The sequence below is a fragment of the Vulpes vulpes genome, chromosome 2 (assembly GCF_048418805.1).
Source record: "Vulpes vulpes isolate BD-2025 chromosome 2, VulVul3, whole genome shotgun sequence".
Taxonomy (NCBI): Eukaryota; Metazoa; Chordata; class Mammalia; order Carnivora; family Canidae; genus Vulpes; species Vulpes vulpes.
This window is the reverse complement of record NC_132781.1, coordinates 131,384,263-131,406,181: the sequence shown is the minus strand read 5'-3', so window position 1 is coordinate 131,406,181 and position 21,919 is coordinate 131,384,263. Positions and strand designations below refer to the sequence as shown.

The following is a 21,919-nucleotide window of genomic DNA, read 5'->3' as shown; positions in this document are numbered from 1 at the left end:
TTAAAATAACTTTTGGAAGCAGTTTTGCTAGGCAAATGCAATCATTTATATGCCTGTCTTCAAAAATGAACACCTAATTTAGATACTTTAAACAAAATTCACAAATCCACATGGGTTTTGACTTTCTTTTGTAATTGAGTAATTCTGCAAGAACAGAATCTTTCTGGCTGTTTTTCCAAATTTATAAGATTTTTCTATCATGATACTTTTGTAAAAATATTACAGAAAATCTTTGTAAATAATTTCTTAAGTGTTTTTCCTCTAAAACTTCAAAGTTTCTGTGATTACAAAAAGGAAGTTTTAAGAATCAAATGTCTAGTAGCCTAAATATGAGAAAGGAGATACTGAGAATTTTGAACTGGTGAAGCTGTGTGACTTTGAGCATATTATTTAACCTTTCTGAGCTGTAGTTTTTCTCCTTACTATCTCCAGTTGTCCTGTGGAGCTTTTGTTTTTCCTGCCCTCTGCAGTTGCCTAACATCTGGGTCTACTCTTCAACATTGTACTTATTTGATCTTTGCTTATCAAAAGTAGAGACTTCTTGAAAGTAACAGACTTTAAGTTTGTTTCAAACAATCACTCAGTTTGGACAGCGTATGAATATTGGTGGATATCCTTTGACTTAATTCTGAATTTTATTTCATGGCTACTTCATTGATGAGTTGGAATTCCCACAGGAAAGAAATAGTCAATGTCATGCTAATTGCCATAGTTCTTTTGTAATTTATAAATACTCACTTAAAATGTGACCTGATCCTTCAGAGTTATACCTTACTTCTTGGTAGTCTATGCAAAGAAAGTTAGTTTATATTTCTAGTTGTTATTTTAAATCAAGCTACAAATAACCAAGCCAAAGAAATTTCTGGTAAAATCATAGTCTTGTCTATTGAAATATTTCTTCTTTCTTTCTGTCCTCCCTCCAAATAGAACTCTGAGATGTGGTATAAGCGTCACAGTATTGCTATTGGAGAGGTGCCAGCTTGCCGTCTTGTCTACCGCAGACAGCTGACAGAGGCCAATGTCGAAGAGATATGGAAGTCTATGACATTATCGTAGTATGTGCAGTTGATATTAATGAGAACTTTCAGTGTTCTCTTTTCTTTTTCAATTTTGCTCCTCTATTACTCTCTGCATATTTGATTTTCTGAAATTATGTATTAAAATCTTTGTATTATTTGCAGCTGTGCTGCTTGGCAAACATAATTTAACTAAATTCTGGAAATTTTTTACCGTCATTTATAGAATAGCTAAGAATAGAAACTTCAAAGTTCTTAAACTTCCTATAACACTGAAGCTTTATGTTTAATGAAACACAGTGGTAAGTTTGATCTCCTAGATATTTGGCATACAATGGATAATTAAAGTAAATTAAAGTAATTGTTATATAGAAGGTTTTTTTTCCCTTTCACAGACATACTAGTAGCAGTTTCTCATCACTGGATAAGCTGGCTTTCGTTTTTTATATCTTTACTTATGAAATATATTTCTTGGCATCGAAGCATTATGTTATTAAATTAGTGAGGCAATCTGTTAATAGCCAAAGGATCTTTTAAATTTGTTTCATCATATTCAATTTCTAGCCTTTTTGCCAAAGATTGGATGAAATGCATGAAAACAACACATTTTAAAGATTGATCTTTTACATGCCAAGTTTTTGGGTAATGTTGATTTTTTTTTTAAGTACTTAATTATCATGTATCTTTCCAGCTTACAGAAAGTTCTTGGCCTGGATTCTTTGGAAGAAGTCTTAGACATTAAACTGGTCAACTCCAAGTTCATCATCCATAATGTGTACAGTGTGAGCAAGCAGGGAGTTGTCATCCTTGATGACAAGTCAAGTAAGTGCCTAAAAACCATTCTAGTGGTCCTATTTTGACCCACTATGTTGGCTGCACAGTCCCATCAGCTTTTTTTTTTTGATCCTTCCCTAAATCCTCAATAAATGTATCCCCTCAGTATTCATAGTGGTGTCTCACTTCCTCGTATCTTTTAAATAATTACGTGGATTAAGGAAGTGACAAGGAAAGGTGAATATCCAGGACTCAAAGCCTCAGCACAGTCCATCCAGAGGCTAGTTCAGTGTTAGCTATATATAGGGCATTAAGTAGTTCTTTATCATTCACGGAAAATCCCTGAAAAGTAAGTTTAAGACCTAACCTAAAAAAAAAAAAAAAAAAAAAAAAAAAAAAGACCTAACCTAATACTTGAGTTAGTTTGCCACTGACTGGGCCTTAGAGATTGATATTAGGTTTCAAGTGGGTCTGACTGATTTTTGGTTCTCACTGACCTTTTTTTTCGTTACAGTGTCTCTGTGGTAGATTTTCTGGGAGAGTCTTGGTTTAGGTCCTTTTTTATTCTTGTTGATAAAAAAAGGTAGCCCTTTAAATGCTGAAGATGCTTTAATTTTTTTTTATACCTTTTCTCCCAGTTTACAAATCAGGAAAAAAAGACATTTAGCAGCTGCCTATCCTGTTTTTTGTTTTTTTTTTTCTTTTTAATTTGGAAAAATAGTGATATGGTACCTACTTGTAGTGGTCCAGAATCCCTGAATGGGTTTTAAAGTTTTCTTCTCTTGGATTGGGGATGGGCCAGAATTGGATGGCTTTTGAATGGTTCTTTTGTAAATACTTCCAACCCTTGATCCTGGGGAGAGCTGGAGCTAGAATGACCATTGGATGTGGGAATATGCTATAGTACTTTTGGATTTTTTTAAGTTATTATTAAATTTAGGTCTGGAGGCTCCTGGGCAGCAAGATAGAACTCTACCAGAAGGAGCCTGAGCAGCTGTGAGAGGGGAGGAGGTTTTTCTAGGCCCTGATTCCTGACAGGAGCAGAATGTGTCTTTGAAACTTGAAACACCTGGTCTTTTTTTTTTTTTTTAATTTTTATTTATTTATGATAGTCACACACACAGAGAGAAAGAGAGAGAGGCAGAGACATAGGCAGAGGGAGAAGCAGGCTCCATGCACCGGGAGCCTGACGTGGGATTTGGTCCCGGGTCTCCAGGATTGCGCCCTGGGCCAAAGGCAGGCGCCAAACCGCTGCGCCACCCAGGGATCCCAACACCTGGTCTTTTATGTAGTGTCTGTATCTGGAATGGAGGACATCAGGAAACAAATTCATGACTTTGTGAGTTGTAGGTTAATATCAACATATAAAATTAAATTACATAGAATAATGGGGTTGGGATCCCTGGGTGGCGCAGCGGTTTGGCGCCTGCCTTTGGCCCAGGGCGCGATCCTGGAGACCCGGGATCGAATCCCACATCGGGCTCCCGGTGCGTTGAGCCTGCTTCTCCCTCTGCCTGTGTCTCTGCCTCTCTCTCTCTCTCTCTCTGTATGACTATCATAAGTAAATAAATAAATAAAAAAAATAAAAAAAAAAAGAATAATGGGGTTATTGCCTTTGAAATACATCTAAAATCCTTCCACATTCTTTGAGCATAGCAAACATTAATACTTTTACTTACCATTTAGATAATCAGTCGTCTTTTGTCTTATCAAGTTCTTCAGAAAGAAGGATGCTTCCACAAGGCTCAGGTTCATTAGATCTGACATAGTTCAACCAGTGTCTTTCCAGTTTTTCACAAAGTGAAGAAGATGGAGAAGTGGAAGCATGAGTGCTGGTCCATCTCATTATATATCTGTGTCAGAACCAGGAGGGGAGAAACCAAGGAAGAAAGGCTCAGCTGGGATTTTTTGTAGCAATGTTAACAATTATTATTTTAAGGCCGTCTAAGAACTAATAGCCTATATCAGTATGTCAGTGGAACTTCCTTCCCCTAAAACATTTTGAAAATTGAAACATGCAAAAGGACAGTTATATTGGACAATGGACATACAGAATTTACCCTCCTCCCTTTTTTAAGTGTTTGGTGAACTGAATTCACAAATATAGTTGATAACTAATATGTTTGCTTTTTCTGTTTTTTTCTTTTCCTTCTTTAATTCTTAAGATAACTGATTAGTTTGTTTCTTTGGGATGAACTATCAAATTTCTCCTTTTCACCAAAGCTTTAAGAAGTGCATCTTGTCCTTAGAGCAATTTATGGGCAGGCATTTGTACGAGCACATGTGACACTGTGGCTGATAGAAAACTTTCCAATTGTTAAACATTCTGCTATATTAATAAGTGATTTGAGATGTGTGATTGGCAGATATGTTTCTTATTATTTGGACAGGTTATACACTCTTATGATACTATGTATGTATATAATTCCTTTAGTTATACGCAGCTGGATAAAATATCTTTTTATTTTCATTTCTCTGCAGAAGAACTTCCTCATTGGGTACTGTCAGCTATGAAGTGTTTGGCAAATTGTAAGTACTAATTATCCTCCAGTTTTATAAGATTAACAGAAATTAGTGCCCTGAATTAGAAAATATTTTTGTTCAATGGCCTGAACATTGATTTGACACCTGTGAGACTGGCAGTTAATTATTTTGGGACTAGTGTGCTTTTAGTGATGAATTTGCGACTTAGTGAAAGGGCTGAGTTATGGAATATTTTTTTTTTTCTTTTTTTACAAGCCAAAGTTGTATTTTTTTAGTTATGGAATATTTTTAAAGGAATTTTGTGCTTCTCTTTTCTGGTGGATATAATCACACTACAGATAAAGTCCAAATTACTTCTGTTTCATCACAGTCAAGAAAAATCAGTTATATTGAATATAATATTTTGCAGATAGCTGCCTGTTAACAATTTATACATTTTTATTTATAAGGCTTGTATTTATGTATAAAGCTTGTAAAACATATATTCCTGAGTATGCCGTGTATTTAAATCTCAGTTTGCTCAGCAGATCCTATCTACTATTGGCCTTTTATAGAGCACCAGTTTAAGTGGGGAAGCAATGTTTTGGAAGACTAGTCTGACTGATAAGCAGGATGATTTGGAAGCAGGAGAACGTGTGTGCAGAGAAACATGAAGCCATCTTTCAGTAATTGGATATAAGGTGATGGGGCCTGGATTGTGGTGGCCCTCTGAAGATTTGCATAGGCGTAGGCAGTCCATTGCGTAGGCATAGATATCACTTCGTTGCCTATCATAGATGCCATAAAGAATGTGTTGTTATAGTATCTCACTAACACTGCCATTTTTCTGGGGATTTTTTAGAGGGCTAAACCCAGAGAGGGGATGGTTAATGGCTTAACCCAAACAAGTGATTTTAGTGAGAGGAATTTTAGTTATTTTGGCTGACTAATAATGATGATGTTTGGTCTGTGGGACCTTTCATCCTCAAAGATGGCCTCAGAAAGATACCTTTTGGATAGGGCTCACATGTATAGATATAGATGTAATAAAATTTTGAATAAGTAGACTCTGAATGATTTATTGAGCTGGTGTTAGTTTTGTCTGATTGAAATGTCTGATTCTGTTTTGTCTGATTGAATGAAATTAAGATAACTATGTAGTTTACTGTAGGTAATCTCAGTATATGGACAATGATTACGTACTATCATTCTGAATATGAATATCAATTATTAGCTTGTGTGAAGCCCAAAGTTTTCTGTGTTTAATTATTAAATTTTCATTGGTTTCTGACTAATATTTTGGAACCTCTGAGATGTAGAGTAGTTTTAGCTTGGGAGAGTGCTTTTTTCTTCTTGCTCAACCATTTGAAGTAAATAAAATTTAAATTACATCTTTGGCCAGAGTTGGCAATGATGAGATAGAAGGTACAAATGCAAAGTTAAATTACCCATTTCTGAATTCCTGGCAAACCAAGGATTTGGAAGTTGATCAACTGGTAAAGAATAGAGGAAGCCAGTAAAACAAATCTAGGGGCTACAATATGTTCTGTAATATGTACTAAGGTGTGGTTGTGATACAGATTTTCCCATGGTGATTAAAATGTAGTGAAGAGTATAATTTTTCCCTCAAGTGAGTTGTAAACATAATGCCACAAAAAACTGCTGGAGGAATATTAGAATGACTGGAATTTTGTAACAATGAAGGAGCAAGATGTAAAGAGCAACTTTGTGATGTTCTCCATGTATATGAAATGGTATTATATTAGGTAGAAGTTCTTGGGAACAGGGACATGTCTTATATGGATCAAGTGTGAGTGCTTTACAGATGTTTGGCATATTCATAAAAATGCTTGTTTATGTGTCAAAGGAAAAAGGTGACCAAAGGCAAGGATGTCCTTTGAATAGTTTTGTGATAATAATAAGTTTTCCAAATTCTTGTTGGCCTCCCAAATTTACTTTGACCTTTTCCTTATCCTTCTTGAGTCTAGATTCCCATTATAGTCATATAATAGGGAACAACAGGAAGGATAGGCGGGCTCATTTATAGGGTATTTTGAAGGCCTCTTGCCTCCTTTTCTGTAAATTTGCTGCTCACCTCTTTCTGGCAGGACCATTGGAAGACCATGTGTACATAGGCCTGGGTTCTTTCCTGTTGGCCAGCCTCATGGTTGGCCACAGAATGATGGCCTGATAGTAAATACAAAAATATGTTAACTGTGTTTTTCTTCTTCTTCTTCTTTTTTTTTTTTTAGACTTTTTTATTTTTATTTATTTATTTTTTATTTATGATAGTCGCACAGAGAGAGAGAGAGAGAGAGAGGCAGAGACACAGGCAGAGGGAGAAGCAGGCTTCATGCACCGGGAGCCCGACGCGGGACTCGATCCCGGGTCTCCAGGACCGCGCCCTGGTCCAAAGGCAGGCGCTAAACTGCTGTGCCACCCAGGGATCCCCAACTGTGTTTTTCTTCTTTGAGCATATACATTACAAGGATTACAAGGATTCAATTAAAAAAAAAAATGGATGCAGGCAATGTTTTTCCAAGATCTGTCAGGAATAATATGTATAAGAGATATTCTGAAATTCATGATGACTAAGAAACAAAAAAGTCTTAGAAATAAGACCTCTTCTCATGGGGCCCACTGTGCACTTGTGTTTTTACAGAAACTTTTGTTTTGTTTTGTTTGTGTAAATTTTTAACGGGAAAGATGAAATGTTCATAAAGGGATATAACTGCTTACAATCAACCACATACTTATCTTGGAGGGGGCAGTAATTCAAGGCAATGTGGATTGCTTGCTGAGATATATCAAGATAATTATTTCAATTGACTAAGCTTGGGGTATTTCAGAGAAGGAAGCAAGCAAGAATGAATGACTGTGTTGGCTGCTAGGTTAACATGGTACCAACTATAGATGTTCCATAATTTTAATTATTTTAGTCAAACAAGTTATTTTAGAAGTATAGAGATTATTAAAAGTTAAGAGGGTTTTAAGGAGGCCAACAAAAAGCCAATTTCACATTGTCCCATTGACCTAGAAATGTGAAGGCCCAGAATGTTTCACTGTTTTTTGTTTTTGTTTTTTTTAGTTTTATCTTTTCTCTTTTGTTGCAGTGATTCTGGAGAAAGGCTTTCTTTCAGCTTTTGCTGGTCTTACCATTTGTTGCCCTGAGGGTAGAGATCTCTCTGTGTCTTAGTTGTTTAGTCTTGTGTTCTGCTGGCCCAGAACTGGCCAGTGCACTTACCTTTCTTCTTTCTCCCATGCTGTGTGGAAATTGAGAGGACTGGCCAAACTGTTCCTCATGAGGCTACTTGCCATTTCCCTCAAGGCACAGGCAGGTCTGGTTTATCTCTCCACTTGGCAGTGTAAATCTGTGGGGTGTGTGTGTGTGTGTGTGTGGATTCCTGGGGGCATTTGCTGCCATATCTATAGAGAGCTAAGCATTTCTTCTTGTTCCTCTTTGGCCCCAGATCCAAGTGGATCTTTGCCTTTCTTCTGCTTAGGGTATGGCTGGGACCACATTGTTCCAGGCTTCTTATAGCTACCCCAACTTTGAAACATGCTCTGCTTGATACACTGTCTTTTGAAGGTTGGTTGGGGAGCAAATAGAGTGTTTTATAATCAGAATGAATTACAGGACACAATGTAAAATCTCCTTTTTAGACTATCTTTAAGAAAAAGAGTATAAGTTATTAGTCTGAAATAGTTTAATTGAAGGTAGAAATTGATTAACTCAGCTCTGACTCTAGGATTTAATAATATAGCAATGATAAAATAACGAAAAGCTTTGAAAATTGCTTTATAACTTGTCTATTACATAGGTGAGCTAATTATCATCTTGGTCAACTGTCAAGACTAGGAAAACATTGAATATTTCAAAGAAAAATAATCATTGTCTACATTTAATAAAAATGCCTTTCAGAAGGATGTTAAAGAAAGAGTGGGTTTCTTTTAAAATGCAAGTAAGCCAGTGATTTTCCTCATTGTTTTATAGTAGATTTTGATTTATACATAAAGAATATTTGTGTAAGCAAATGTATAATGTCAACTTATATAACCTCAATTTTCCCCATGAAAACTTATCTATTCTTGATATCTATACACACTATACACATATGCACAGAGACTAATCCTTAGAAATGATTGTCCCATTAATGTTTCTTTTTCTGTCTCTCTTTTTAACAGGGCCTCATTGTTCAGATTTGAAGCAGCCTATGTATTTAGGATTTGAAAAAGATGTCTTTAAAACCATAGCAGATTACTATGGTCACCTGAAAGAGCCTCTGCTTACATTTCATCTTTTTGATGCCTTTGTCAGTGTATTAGGTAAGTTGGAATATAATGAACATGTGCCTGTGTTTTACTTATTTTATTTTTATTTATTTTTTAAGATTGTATTTATTTATTCATGAGAGACACACAGAGAGGCAGAGACATAGGTAGAGGGAGAAACAGGCTCCCTGTGGGGAGCCTGATGTAGGACTTGATCCCAGGACCGGGATCATGACCTGAGCTGAAGGGAGACACTCAACCACTGAACCCCCAGGTGCCCGAGCATGTGTCTGTATTACTGACTTTTTTCCATTTCACTTTCTACTGTCTTGACTTCCATAGCATTTTTATTTTTGTTTTTAAGATTTTATTTATTTATTTGAAAGAGAGAGAGAGACAGAGAATGCAAGAGAAAGAGCAAGCATGAGCAGGGAGAGGGGCAGAGGGGAGAAGCAGGGTCTCTGGTGCAGGGCTTGATCCCAAGACCCCAGGATCATGACCAGAGCTGAAGGCAGATGTTTAACCGACTGAATTACCCAGGTGCCCCTCCATAGCATTTTTGAAATAAAAACTGAAGTACTTGGCCGGTTGCAGTCCTCTTCTATGAAGGAGGAAAAGAAAATGGTTAAGCTCTGTTAAGAAACTCAAAATGAGGGCCAATAGTTTTTACTTCTTAAGAAAGAGTAATATACTATGTGTCATTTTTGTACAAAAAAGTACAACTTCTGTGGTAGAGAAGAATGTGAATTTGACATTTAGTGTTCAGAGTTAATATACTATTCTGGATTTGCCTTTATGAACAGTCAAGTATGGGAGATGTATTTTCACTTAGAAATCTAATTTCTTTTCATAGAATGAATAGGTTTTTGTAGGACTATTTGTTAGTTGTGACATGAAAATAAATATGGTAACTTTATCATTCTCTGAAACTTGTTCCTATTCTTCACATAGATCTATGTACTTCAGAATTTACAGTGTCAAAAAAGCAGGGCTGAAAGGAAAAACAATCTACATTATTGCTCTAGGTCTTTTTGATATTGTTCCTTTCTTCTTGGATATCAGATTTTCCTGTGGCTATTGTGATTGTTCAATAAATATTATTGTTTTATTGTCACAAAGTTTGCTTTAATGACCAAATCATTGTGTGGCTATCATGCTGTTATGTGAATTTGTGGGAACTCACATACTCTTATTGCTGAGTATTGTGGGGTTTAGCTATCTTTCCCGTCTCTTCTCTTTTCCTTTCTCCTCTTTCCATCTTACTTTCTTCTTGGAAAGTATGGGTGCCACCATAGTGACATCCTCATAAAATAAAGTATCAGCAATATTTGAGTAACTTACCTGATAGTACTTTAAATTTTAATATTCTGTAGACTTTTTGATAATAAGAAACAAAATATAACAACTGTAAAGCATGTGCATAAGAATGAGTGTGTTTTTAAAGAGATTAATATTGGGAACAGATGAAAGGATTAGGCCTGCTAGTGGGGTTTGAGACCACTGGGTTGGTCTTGGTATTTTGTGTTGAACCGAAGAGGATTGAGGGCTTCTCTCCTTTTGAATATCACACCTAATGATGGATACTTTCTGCTGTTTAATATGCATATGGACTCATTGAGCCCATTCTCACTTTAGCTATTTACTGCCATTGTACCACTGGTAAAATAAGAATTCTAAAGACTGGATTAAAAATTACTTCTTAGGTTTTCTTCTCATTTTCCATTTTCATAACATTCTGTTGTAAAAGTGATCTGGGTTGGAAACACAATACTTGGAATTTTTTTTTTTTTTTTTAGAAAACAAATTCCAATTAGAATCAGCTATGTTTATGGCATCACTGGTCTCTTCTACCACAGTTGTTTGTTTTGATCTCAGCTAGGAATTAAAGCTGATTATTTCCAAATTGATGTCAAAATCAGTCACCCTCTAAAATATTGCTTGTACAGGGTTTAGGATGGACAAAGATGGACAAAATGGAGAATTTATGGCAGTTAGATATTTGCAAGAAGAGACTAATGTGTACGGATAGTCAAAATTTATTAACCTTCCCTGTTCCAGTCCTTTTCAAGTGAACATGTTTGAGACACTCTGTATCGGAAACCATATATTTTAGATCCTATGTAGTAAAAGAAGAAATAGAAAGTCTTCAAGATTATCATAATTTGATCATTATATGATTAACGAAGATGATCTAGTAAAGCAATCCTGTTAATGGCTGTGGGAAAAGGTAATATGTATAGATATGTACAAACCAGATACATAAGTTGAATCTCAACGGAGTTGATTCAATTCTTCAAACCTTTTGACTTACTTGGATTGCAGTAGGGTGACATTAGATAGGTAAGTAATAAAGTAGATAATCAGTGTACTTTGTATAGAAGCTAAACATTCTATAACATTTTCATTTTCAGTGGAAATGATTTGCAGTTTAAGTAATGAATTTTTTGAGGTTTATTCCTTTGCTTCTAAGAATGAAATAAGCTAGCTTGATGCAAAACCTGTGACCTTGAGAGCCTTTAGTCATTGTTACTTGAAGCAAAATATCTAAGTGTTCTTATGGAAAAAAAGAAAAAGATATTTTTGGAGATGTAAGACTTGTTCTTTACTTACAATAGAAAAAATGAATTTTTAAAAGATTTTATTTATTCATAATAGACACAGAGAGAAAGACAGAGAGAGAGAGAGAGAGAGAGAGAGAGAGAGAAAGGCAGACACACAGGCAGAGGGAGAAGCAGGCTCCATGCTGGGAGCCCAACGTGGGACTTGATCCCGGGACTCCAGGATCACACCCTGGGCCAAAGGCAGGCGCTAAACTGCTGACCCACCCAGGGATCCCCAGAAAAAATGATCTAATTTGGGTCAGCAGTCTGACCTAACAACATGATTATGTATAGTAATTAATTTTCATTTCCAAAATGGCAGTTTCTTTTTAAGATCATAATTTGTCTGATTCTTAAATGGGGTGAATGAGATAATCTAGCATCTTTCACTCACACTCCACATGTACCCTAGAACCCATTGAGCTGTGTAGCTTGCCATAATTTGTCATGTCAAGAAAAAGAGGGACACGTATGAAGCCCAAAAGGGCAGGGGATGGTGTTTGGATAGTTGGGTGACTTGTAGGTTTTATCATATTATAATTTGAGTTTCCACACTGGTGATCTATGGGGTAAATCTAAGAGATATATCTGGTTTAACCTCTTTTAGAGAGCTATTTTTAGAAAGAAAATTTAATTAATTGCCAAACTTGAAGAAACAGGAAATTCACTAAGAATTTGTGAATCTGTGAAGAGAAAAATTTGAGTATCTAGCAGTTCTGGGCTTGAATTTCCATGAGTGTAAACTGCTGCATTTGTGTAGCTAGTGCCACCACTAGAAGGAGCAAGTGTTCCAGGGACATGAACTCCAATTTACAAACTCTCTCCAGCGTTTCCCACTGCTTCTGGGACTCCCAAGCCAAGTTCACGTGACTCCCTTTGCTCATTTATTCCTTTTGCCTGCTCCTGCAGGTTTATTTGCTAGGCGGCCAGAAACCTGAGTAGCTCTTTGCTGCTCCTTGCCTCTTAAATGCAAAGTTTAGAAAATGCCATTGAAATTCACTAGGTTGATTGCACATTGGATTACCTAACCAAACAGTTGAGATCTTCTGTTTTTTAACCTAGAAACAATTAGAAGGGTAGACTTTCCATTCTTTGGTTCTTTTGTCTAAGACTTCTCAGAGATCTTCTGGAAATGTGTACCATCATTGCCTTACTACCCTCTTGCTCTTACGTTTTTGAGTTATCTCAGGGTCCTTCTCCCATGGTAATTCTTAAGGGAAAACAATTCTTTTTTTCAGAGACTGCCTAGTGGGTGTGCTTAACCAAACAGAGGGCCCTTGCCCATGTTAGTACAAAGTTCTTGCTGGTGGTGCTCTCTGCTCTCAGAACCCAGGGGTTATGTCTGGAGCTTCTGAAGATGTAGATGAGCCAAGGTAAGGATATTAAATCACCTCCAAATAAAATGATTACCATTATATCAAGAATGATAGGAATAAAGTGGAATTAGGGAAATGCCTAGATATTCCTTGGCTATAACAAAATACCTAAGCTATTTATAAACATACCAGTAATCACTAGGATAACCGAAAAAACTTTTTGGAAAAAAAAATCAAGACTTTTCTCATACCATTCATCAAGATAAATTCCAACTGAGAGAATTAAATGTAAAAAATGCAAATCTAAAATACAGTTGATATTTATCTGATGTTGGGTGGGTGAAGGACTTTCTCAGCATAAAAGCAAAAGAAGTCATAAAAATGCTGCAGTGGTTTGAGACTCTTCCCGTAGGAAAGGGCATCATCTTATACGTGGGTGAATCTGTGCCTACTTTTAAACAATTCACAAAGGCGACTTGTTTGCCTTTCCTTCAAAGCCTCTGGAGAAATAATCCCTCTTGCTATGTCTTTCTTTGGACAAGGAGTCCTTGCCAACTGCTCTGTAGTCGGAATTCTTTTGCATTAATATAAACTTTTTCCTTTTTATATCTCTTCTCTGTGAAAATGAAATGGATTTTTTTTTTTATTATTCCTTTGGTTGTTCAAAAACTACAGTGAACCTTCTTGAGTCTCTCATTGTCTGGCTGAAAAGACATGGTCTCACTGGCCTTTCAGGGAAATCTGGACCCTCTCAAAAGTCTGCATATTTCACTTATTTTTTGAAGCTCCCACAAGGGATAGCTTATTGATGACATTGCATATGTTAGTAGAAACATCAGTTCTACTTTGCAAAAATAAAAATTGTGTTTGTGATGATTTGAGAGTGGAAATCTAATGTAACCATTGGAGAATGGGAAGGACAGTGACAAAGGTAGGGGACCCACAAAGCACTGACAACTCTTAACCTGTAGTGTGGTCCTCAGGCTGAGGTGTCACCTAATAACCTATAATATAGAACATTATTTTAATTGTGTTTATTTTTATCATAAGGACAATCAGGTTTCTTTGAGTATTCAATTGTTTATTCAGTTATCCTCCATCAATCCAGCTAAATAATGAACTGTTTCCCTGATGGAAAAAAGTTTCACAGGTGAATTATGTAAGTTATTTTGTGAATTTGTCTATTGTGTTTTCATTATTTTATTCTTATTTCACCAATGGAAATATCACCCAACTCCGGTAACTTAGTTTGTTGACCTCAGTCTTTCCACTTCGGTGAGTCACTCTGCCTTTCTAGGTACTGGTTTTTTTCATTGATAAATGGTAGTAATATCTGTCATGCTTCTAGATATGAAAACATGAAACTTAAAGCAATGAATTACACTAATTTTTCTACTAAAACCTGTTGTTTCAAAAAATATTTAAAAATAGAACAGTGTATAAATTAAGATAGCCAGATAGCAAAATGATTACTCTATGTCTTCTCTCAAATGATAGCAAGGTTTTTTTTTATATGAAACTACTGTGATAGATCTTCATAATCTATAATTGGGATAACCATTAGTAGATCATTCTGAAATGCAAGAAGCAAGTTCTCTCTGTGGCTACAGAATGTCCTTGTCCTTTCTCTAAAAGGAAGACTTGGTTATTTTTATGGTGATGTCTGAGATAACTGAAATGATGAAAAATGAAAAGTCATTCTTTTAGCTTTGTTAAGCAAAATGAAATTAATCCAAAGAATAAAATAGTTACCACATTGAAACTTTGTGGTTATAAAGTGAAGAGAGATTGCTAATGTCCTTCAAAGGTTTTAAAACCTAATACACCCCCCTACCCCCCCACCCCCACGAATCTAAAAAAACTCTTTATAATCAGTAATAGTTTATGATCTTGAAGAATCCAAAGGTACTTTTGAAGATGTATCTGAGTTCAACTGTATACTGTCATGTGTAATTTAAAGCTTAGTTCTCTTGCAGTCATTTTTCCAGAGTTTGGTAATGTGCTTTTGTCAGAAAGCTTTTATTGAAAGAAAAAAAAAAAAGATTAGGTAATGGTCAGCAATGAGAAAGAAGTTAGGAAACAGAAGTCAGATTAAACTATTTTTGAGAATCTAAGTATTCCTACATATGTTCAAACTGAGGAAAGCATTATGTAGCACTCCAAGATTCAAAAGCGGATCTAGAAGTGAATCCTGCTTTGACATTTGAACAGACTGAAAAATAACATCCTTGGGACTAGATGCCAAGAAGGACTGAAGTATTACAGGCACATCAAACCTCAGCCTTTTCGCCATACATCTTCCCTTTAATCATATTCATACCACTTCATGGATCACCTAGGTGCTTTTACTCTTTACTTTCATCCTGGATCTGTCTTCTGTGCTCAGACCAGAATATCTGTCTGATTCTGGCTGTGTATTCCTGGATATTTGTTATGTAAGAGCCTTGGTTCAAACTGAGTAGTCTGTAAGCCAATGTTTCAGAAACTAGGTGTTGGATATGAATTCTATGTAGTAGGACAGCAATAAACAAAGAAAAAGAATAGTGTACAAATACCACAGTCCGTTGTCTATAGTAAGAGTAGGTATTTTTATACACTTTTTTTTGTTTTACTTATATTTGTACATATAACATATGTTTTTTAATTTCAGTTGTAGTAAAACATTTTTGAAAAACCCCCATTCTAAATTTCATCTATACCTAATTATATAGTAAGATGATTATGAGGATTTAATGAATGAGAAGACCTCTCGGAAAGTGTAATATTGCTCAAATATTACTAGTAATAGTAGTTAGATGCTTATAGTACACACGGTTTGTCCTTTATACTTAGATTTAAAAACCCTTTTTACCTATGATCATATTTTTTAAAGTTACATTCAGTTTTTTATTCCTTTTGTGGTGGAATTAGCATTTTAAAGTGGCTTGAAGTTTCTTCAGGGATACACTACATTGTATTTGTACTTCATGAGAGAGAAACGAGGAGTGGTTTTCTCCTGGCTTTCATTTTGAACTCTCAAGGAAATGGTTTTGTGGGCACTCTTTGATATTAAAGAGCTAGTTTCAGATTTCACTATGTTGAGAAATTCTCTATTCTTTTTACTATCTAATCCTTGTCCCCAGTTAAAGAATGCAGAGTGATATTTTATTCAACTATGTGCATGTTAAATATTTGTGCATATTCTTTGAGCCAGCATTTCTTCTTACAGGGATTTATCCTTAGGAAATAATTGACACATGGACAAAGTAGGTAATACAGCATGGTATTTAGGTATGTATGCCCCTAGCTGTGTGGGCTCACTTTGTACCCTTTCACTAAGTAGCTGTGTGATGTGGGCAAGTGCCCTCCTCTCTGTAAGCCTCACTTTCTTTTTCTGTAAATGAGAATAATGATAGTTGTCTACCTTGCAGAGCTGTTGTCAGGATTAAATGAGACAATATTTGATGTTTAGAACACTGTACGTAATAAAATGCTTAATAAATGTTAACTATTTTCATCATAAAATTAGTTTTATTATAAATAATAAATAGCTGCTATTATAATATAAATGTAAATGTAATAGCTGCTATTATTCTAATTTTTAAATTAGTTCTAATTTTTAATGATGGAAAATTAAACTCCAGAATCATTATCAAACTTTTAAAATTCTTTTCTGTAGTGGAAGATCTCGTACTCAAGTTCCAAAGTGTTTTGTGAAATTCATATGCTTTTACATGTGGTAGAACTATTTGCTGCCGTCAAGATTAATGGCATGGAAGTGCAGCAAATCACTGCATTCTACAAAGATTTTATTTGGTTTTTAATCTATTCTTCTATTTTTATTTAGCATACATATAATGTTGTGATAAACTAGGGCACAGTTAAATGTCTTTGTGACCAAATTCTTTCCCTTGTCTATGGTATCTATGTTTATAATAATAAAAGAATTCTAGGATTATGGCTTTTTATGCTATTGCCTCTTTAAACATTCAAAAATATTTTAAAAGAATAATTCATAAAGTATTCCCCTGCCAGTTTCCTAATATTCTATCAATTAATATTTTTGTGATTACAAGTTTTCTTGAAAAGGTTAGTGATTTTCTTTTTCCTATGAAACATGAAGATCCAACTGTAAAAGTAATGCGGTCAGTCTAGGTCACCATGGTTTAGTTCATGCTAATCTCAGCAGATGTGCATATTTCCTGTCTACAATAAGTAGATTATGAACTTCTGGTATTGTTGAATTTTGGAAAAATTTCCATGAGATAATTTAAAGCAATGTCAGATTTTTGAAGTGCAAACTCAAAAAACTCTGGGATCACTTTTTTGCTTCAAGTGCATCAACTTGAGAATATAGGCAATTTTTCTTTCCTAATTCCCTGGAAAACTATTTCTGCAATAAGTCTTGTTTCTGCGTAACTGACTGGATTGCTGGTTTTCTTTTCTTTTCTTTTTTTTTTAAGATTTTTTATCTTAGAGAAAGACGGAGAGGGAGAGAGAGAGAGAGAGAGAAGGGAAAGAGAATCCCAAGCAAATTCTGCAATGAGCGAGGAACTGGACATGAGGCTGGTCATGGATCTCATGACCCTGAGATTAGGACCTGAGCGGACACCAAGAGTCAAATGCTTAATTGACTGTGCCACTAGGCACTCCTGACTGGGTTGTTTTTAAGATTGTCAGCTCTGTGATTACTTTCCCACAGTTGATAAAAATCTATCAAAAACATCTTAATGTAATTTGCAAGCAAAGAACTTGTTTTTCAAAGGCTGCAGGAACAGGAAAGAAGTAGCACTTCTTATTTGTAGAAGCACAAACACCTAAAGCTAGTCATACTGCAAGTAAATCCAACATAGTATTCAAAAGGTCTATAAAAATGAAGGGAAGGGAGAAGAAATGTGTGGGAAATATCAGGAAGGGAGACAGAACATAAAGACTCCTAACTCTGGGAAACGAACTAGGGGTGGTGGAAGGGGAGGAGGGCGAAGGGGGGGGGGAAATGGGTGACGGGCACTGAGGGGGACACTTGACGGGATGAGCACTGGGTGTTTTTCTGTATGTTGGTAAGTTGAACACCAATAAAAATTAATTTATTTTAAAAAAAAGGTCTATAAAAATGAACACATGATACATGTTTACTTCCATTTCTCCAATAGCCAAATGTTAGATCTGCCTGAGAATTGCCCTGCAGCGGTTCACTGGTCCGATTTAAGAGTTCAAAGTCTTTTTTGGCCCAGTGATGCCCATATGCTAGGTAAATTCATTTCAAAAAACGGAAATTAGGGCAAAGACTTTATAGCAAAGCCCAAGGATATGCTCCTAGAAGTTGCTGTCCTTCCATGGCTAACGCAGAAATAAAAATTTTGGAAGCAGAGAAACTACACCATCCAATAGCCCCAGCAGTGAGAACAATTGCTACCATTCCTCGCAAAGAAAATATCACTGCAAAGCTGGAAAGCAGGATCATGGGAAGAAGACAATATCCAAGGACACTTGCCACACAACCAAATGAAACACCTGTCACATACATTAAGTTTGGTAAACAAAACATTCCTGGACATTCAGTTGCACTGATCCCATGTGCATAGCCAAACTGGTAACAATGTGGCTCCAAAGGCAAGACAAACAACCATTGGCCCTGCTTCATCAGTCTCATTCCTGATGCTGCGGTCTGGTACTTTTAATGGATGTTAGTTACACTGTTCTTTTCTTTTTTTTTTCTTTTGGCCAGATGTGGTCAAAATTGATACCTAATTTTTCTTTTTTCTTTTTTTAATTTTTCTAATAAAGGTGGCTCATCCTCAGAGTTGCTTCCATAGAATGGCTGATGTGTCGGAGTGTATGCCTGAGTTGGCTGGAAAATCAGCCCGGCATATGGCTGTTGTGGCTGTATCATGTCTGAAGGGACAAATCAGCCTTGCTGCGGGTGATCGTAGCCAGCATCCTGTTTGCTATAAGGTCCTCCACTTCCTCCGTAATCAGAGGACTGCTGTGAGTGGTCACCAATGCTGTAGCTTGTCTGGTAGAAATCCATGTTTAAGTTATCAAAGCCCGACACTGCAATCAAACGCGGTAGTGGTGTCAGCAGCTCCAGCAGCTCCCCAAAGCCCCCAAACACGGCTGAGACCTCTAAATTGGCCTTGTTGCTTCGTATTACAAGGCCAAGACACTGCTGGAGCTTTTTCATTTTTTGCATTCTGATGTATGTGAAGAGTAATCTTGTTGCTCTTTATTGGTCATGTGGGTTTCTTCTTGGGGGAAATATTTTTTTCTGTCCCTTTTCCATTTTTTTCTATTGGTTTTTCTTTTTTTTTTTGTCATTCTAAAAATATATTTCAGATACTAATTCTTTGTACCTTGTGTCTTGTAAATATCCTTTCTATGGTTTCTTTTTTGGTTTTAATCAAAAGGTAAAAATTTTATATTTTATTTTGGTCAAATTAATTTACTTGTGTGTTTTTAAGAAATCTTTCACAAAGAGATTCTTTAATTCTAAGATTTTTAATTTTTCCTCTTTTCATGTTTAGGTCTCTAATTTCTCTTGATTCATTTATTTTAAAACTGACTTTATTTTAAAATATAATTAACATACATAACATAAAATTAATATGCACCCACTTTTTTTGGAGAGATAGAAAGCATATGAACGAGCTGGGAGGGTGGGGACTTGGGGGAGGGACAGAGGGACAGAGGGAGAATGAGAGAGAGAATCCCAAGCAGGTTCCACATTCAGCACAGAGCCCAACACAGAACTTTATCTCATGACCTTGAGATCATGACCTGAGCCGAAACCAAGAGTCAGATGCTTAACCAACTGAAGCAGCCGTGATATGTATCCATTTTAAGTACAGTTGGGTGAATTTTGATGAATGTATACTAGTGTAATTAACATTACGATTAAGTGAACAGACCATTTCTGTTACTCCTGAAGATTTTCTCTCTCTCTCTCTCTCTCTCTCTCTCTCTCTCTCTTTTTCTCTCTCTTTTTAACTACTGAAGGTTCTCTTGTACTTAGTCAACACCCAGCCTCATCACTGGCACCAGACAACCAGAAATGGAAACGTTCTATCCTATAAATTAGGTTTTTTTAAGAGTTTCATACAAGTGGAATTATATAGTATGTAGTTTCTATCTGGCTTCTTTCGCTCAATATAATACTTTTGAGATTTCATTCATGTTGCCGGTACCAGTAGTCGTTACATTGTTTTGCTGAGTAGTCTATTGCATGGGTAAACCATTGTAGTATATTACCCATTCACTTGTTGAACATGTGGATTGTGTCAAGTCTTGGGCTACTATGAATAAAGCTGTATGAGCGTATTTCTTAACTTCTTTTGTGTAAATAGCTAGGAGTGTAATTGCTGAGACATGAGATAAATGTATGTTGACTCTCATTATGAAACTGACAAACTATTTTCCAAAATGGTTGTGTCATTTTACATTTCCATCAGTGATGCATGAGAGTTTCAGTAGCTCTACAACCTTGTTAACATTTGACACTGTTAATCTTTTGTTTTAGCTCACGTAGTGATTGTGTGGGGGTGTATCTTTGTGGTTTTTAGCTGTATTTTTCTGATGACTAGTGATGTTGAGCATGTTTTCAGTTGCTTAATGGCTATTATGTATCTTTTTTGTGAAGGGTCTTTTGAAATATTCTGTTTTTTTATTGGCTTGTTTATTCTCTTACTACTGAGTTGTAGGAGTTATTTGGATATTCTGCTAGATTATGTATTGTAAATATTTTCTCCCAGATTGTGGTTTTCTTTTTCCTTTTCTTAGCAGTGTCTGAGAAAGCAGAAGCTTTTTGTTTTGATGAAGTCCATTTTATCATTTTCTTTTATGGTTCATGCTTTTTGTCTTAAGAAATCTTTGCTTATGTTTAAATATTATATTGCTTCACATACAATGCTATCACCTTACCATAATACCCTTTTCTTTTCTCTTGCCCATTGTGATATCGCTGTCATACATTTTTTAAAAAAGATTTTATTCACTTATTAGAATGAGAGCATGAGTGGGGTGAGGGGCAGAGGGAGAAACACACTCCTCACTGGGCAGGAACTCAATGTGGGGCTCCCTTCTGGGACCCGGTTCATGACCTGAGCTGAAGGCAGACACCCAACCAAGCCACCCAGGTGCCCTTCGTATATTGTTGTCCAACATATTTTTTATAGCATCTGTTATAAGTCCTACTATATGTTATTTTTCCTTTAGACAGGTAATTTTCTTTTAAAGAAATTAAGGAATAAAAAGTTTTATTTATTCACATATTCATCTTTCTGGTAATCTTCATTTCTTTATGCAGATCCAGGTTTCCATCTGGTATCATTTTCCTTCTGCTTTGACATTTTTTGTCACATAAGTCTCTTGGCAGCAGATTCTCTCAGCTTTTTTTTGGGGGGGGGTGTTCTAAAAAGTCTTTTGTTCAGACCTAATTCTGAAAAGTATTTTCATTGGATATAACAGAATTCTAAGTTAACAGTTTCCTTCTTTCAGCACTTTGAAGACGTCTTCTGATGAAGAGTCTATGGTCATTATTTATTTTTGTGTTTATTGCCCTTTGATTCACTGAGTTTCTTTACTCTGTTGATTTTATAGATTTCACCAATTTGGAAATTTTTAGCCATTATTTCTTCAAATATATTTTCTGTGACTCCTTCCATTTTTCTAATGACACATATTTTAGGTCACTTCATATTTCCCACACGTTGCTATAGCTCTCTTCATTTCTTTCCCCTACTTTTTCATCTTCTTTGCTTCTGTTTTGGCTAGTTTATTTTACTGTGCATTTATGCTTTCTTTCTTTTTTTTTTTTAAAGTGTTAATCTGGGATCCCTGGGTGGCGCAGCGGTTTGGCGCCTGCCTTTGGCCCAGGGCGCGATCCTGGAGACCCGTGATCGAATCCCACATCGGGCTCCCGGTGCATGGAGCCTGCTTCTCCCTCTGCCTGTGTCTCTGCCTCTCTCTCTGTGACTATCATAGGTAAATAAAAAAAAAAATTAAAAAAAAAAGTGTTAATATGCTCTGGTTTTCATCTAGTGAGTGTTTCTTTTGAGGATTAACATTTTTCATCTCTAGAAGTTCCGTTTGGTTCTCTTTAATATCTTCCATTTCTCTCCATACTGTATTTATATATGTTTTAAAATATGAGAACATAGAATACCTTTTGTAACATACTTTTCTCTAAATCCTTCATCTTTGTCATTTCTGGGGCTATTTTTATGATTTTCTGCTGATTTTTTTCTCCTGATATGGATCATATTTTTCTGCTTCTTGGCGTGTCTATTAATTTTGATTGAAAAAAATTTTTTTATTGTTGAGTGTCTGAATGTTGTTGTTTTTCTTTGAAGAGGGTGAGCTTTGTTCTGTTAGGCAGTTAATTTAATTGAATTTCTACTTGATTCATTTGTGTCTTATTTTTAAAGCTAATTTTAGGTCCTGACTAGATTATCCTTTACTGAAGGGAAGTTTGGTCCCACTATGGAAGCATAACCCTGCTGGG

At 35.9% G+C, this 21,919-nt stretch overlaps 1 protein-coding gene and 1 pseudogene across 1 annotated transcript in view; one reads left to right on the top strand and one right to left on the bottom strand.

The window, feature by feature from the left end:
• Positions 1–21,919, top strand: part of DEPDC1B (DEP domain containing 1B) — an 86,652-nt gene that overhangs the window by 42,858 nt on the left and 21,875 nt on the right. Inside the window, exons 4-7 of the mRNA XM_025983517.2 lie at positions 928–1,055; positions 1,708–1,838; positions 4,272–4,319; positions 8,439–8,579. Coding sequence (XP_025839302.1) covers positions 928–1,055; positions 1,708–1,838; positions 4,272–4,319; positions 8,439–8,579 — 448 coding nt within the window. The remainder of the gene's footprint in view (positions 1–927; positions 1,056–1,707; positions 1,839–4,271; positions 4,320–8,438; positions 8,580–21,919) is intronic.
• Positions 17,683–18,328, bottom strand: LOC112907756 (protein YIPF5 pseudogene; annotated as a pseudogene).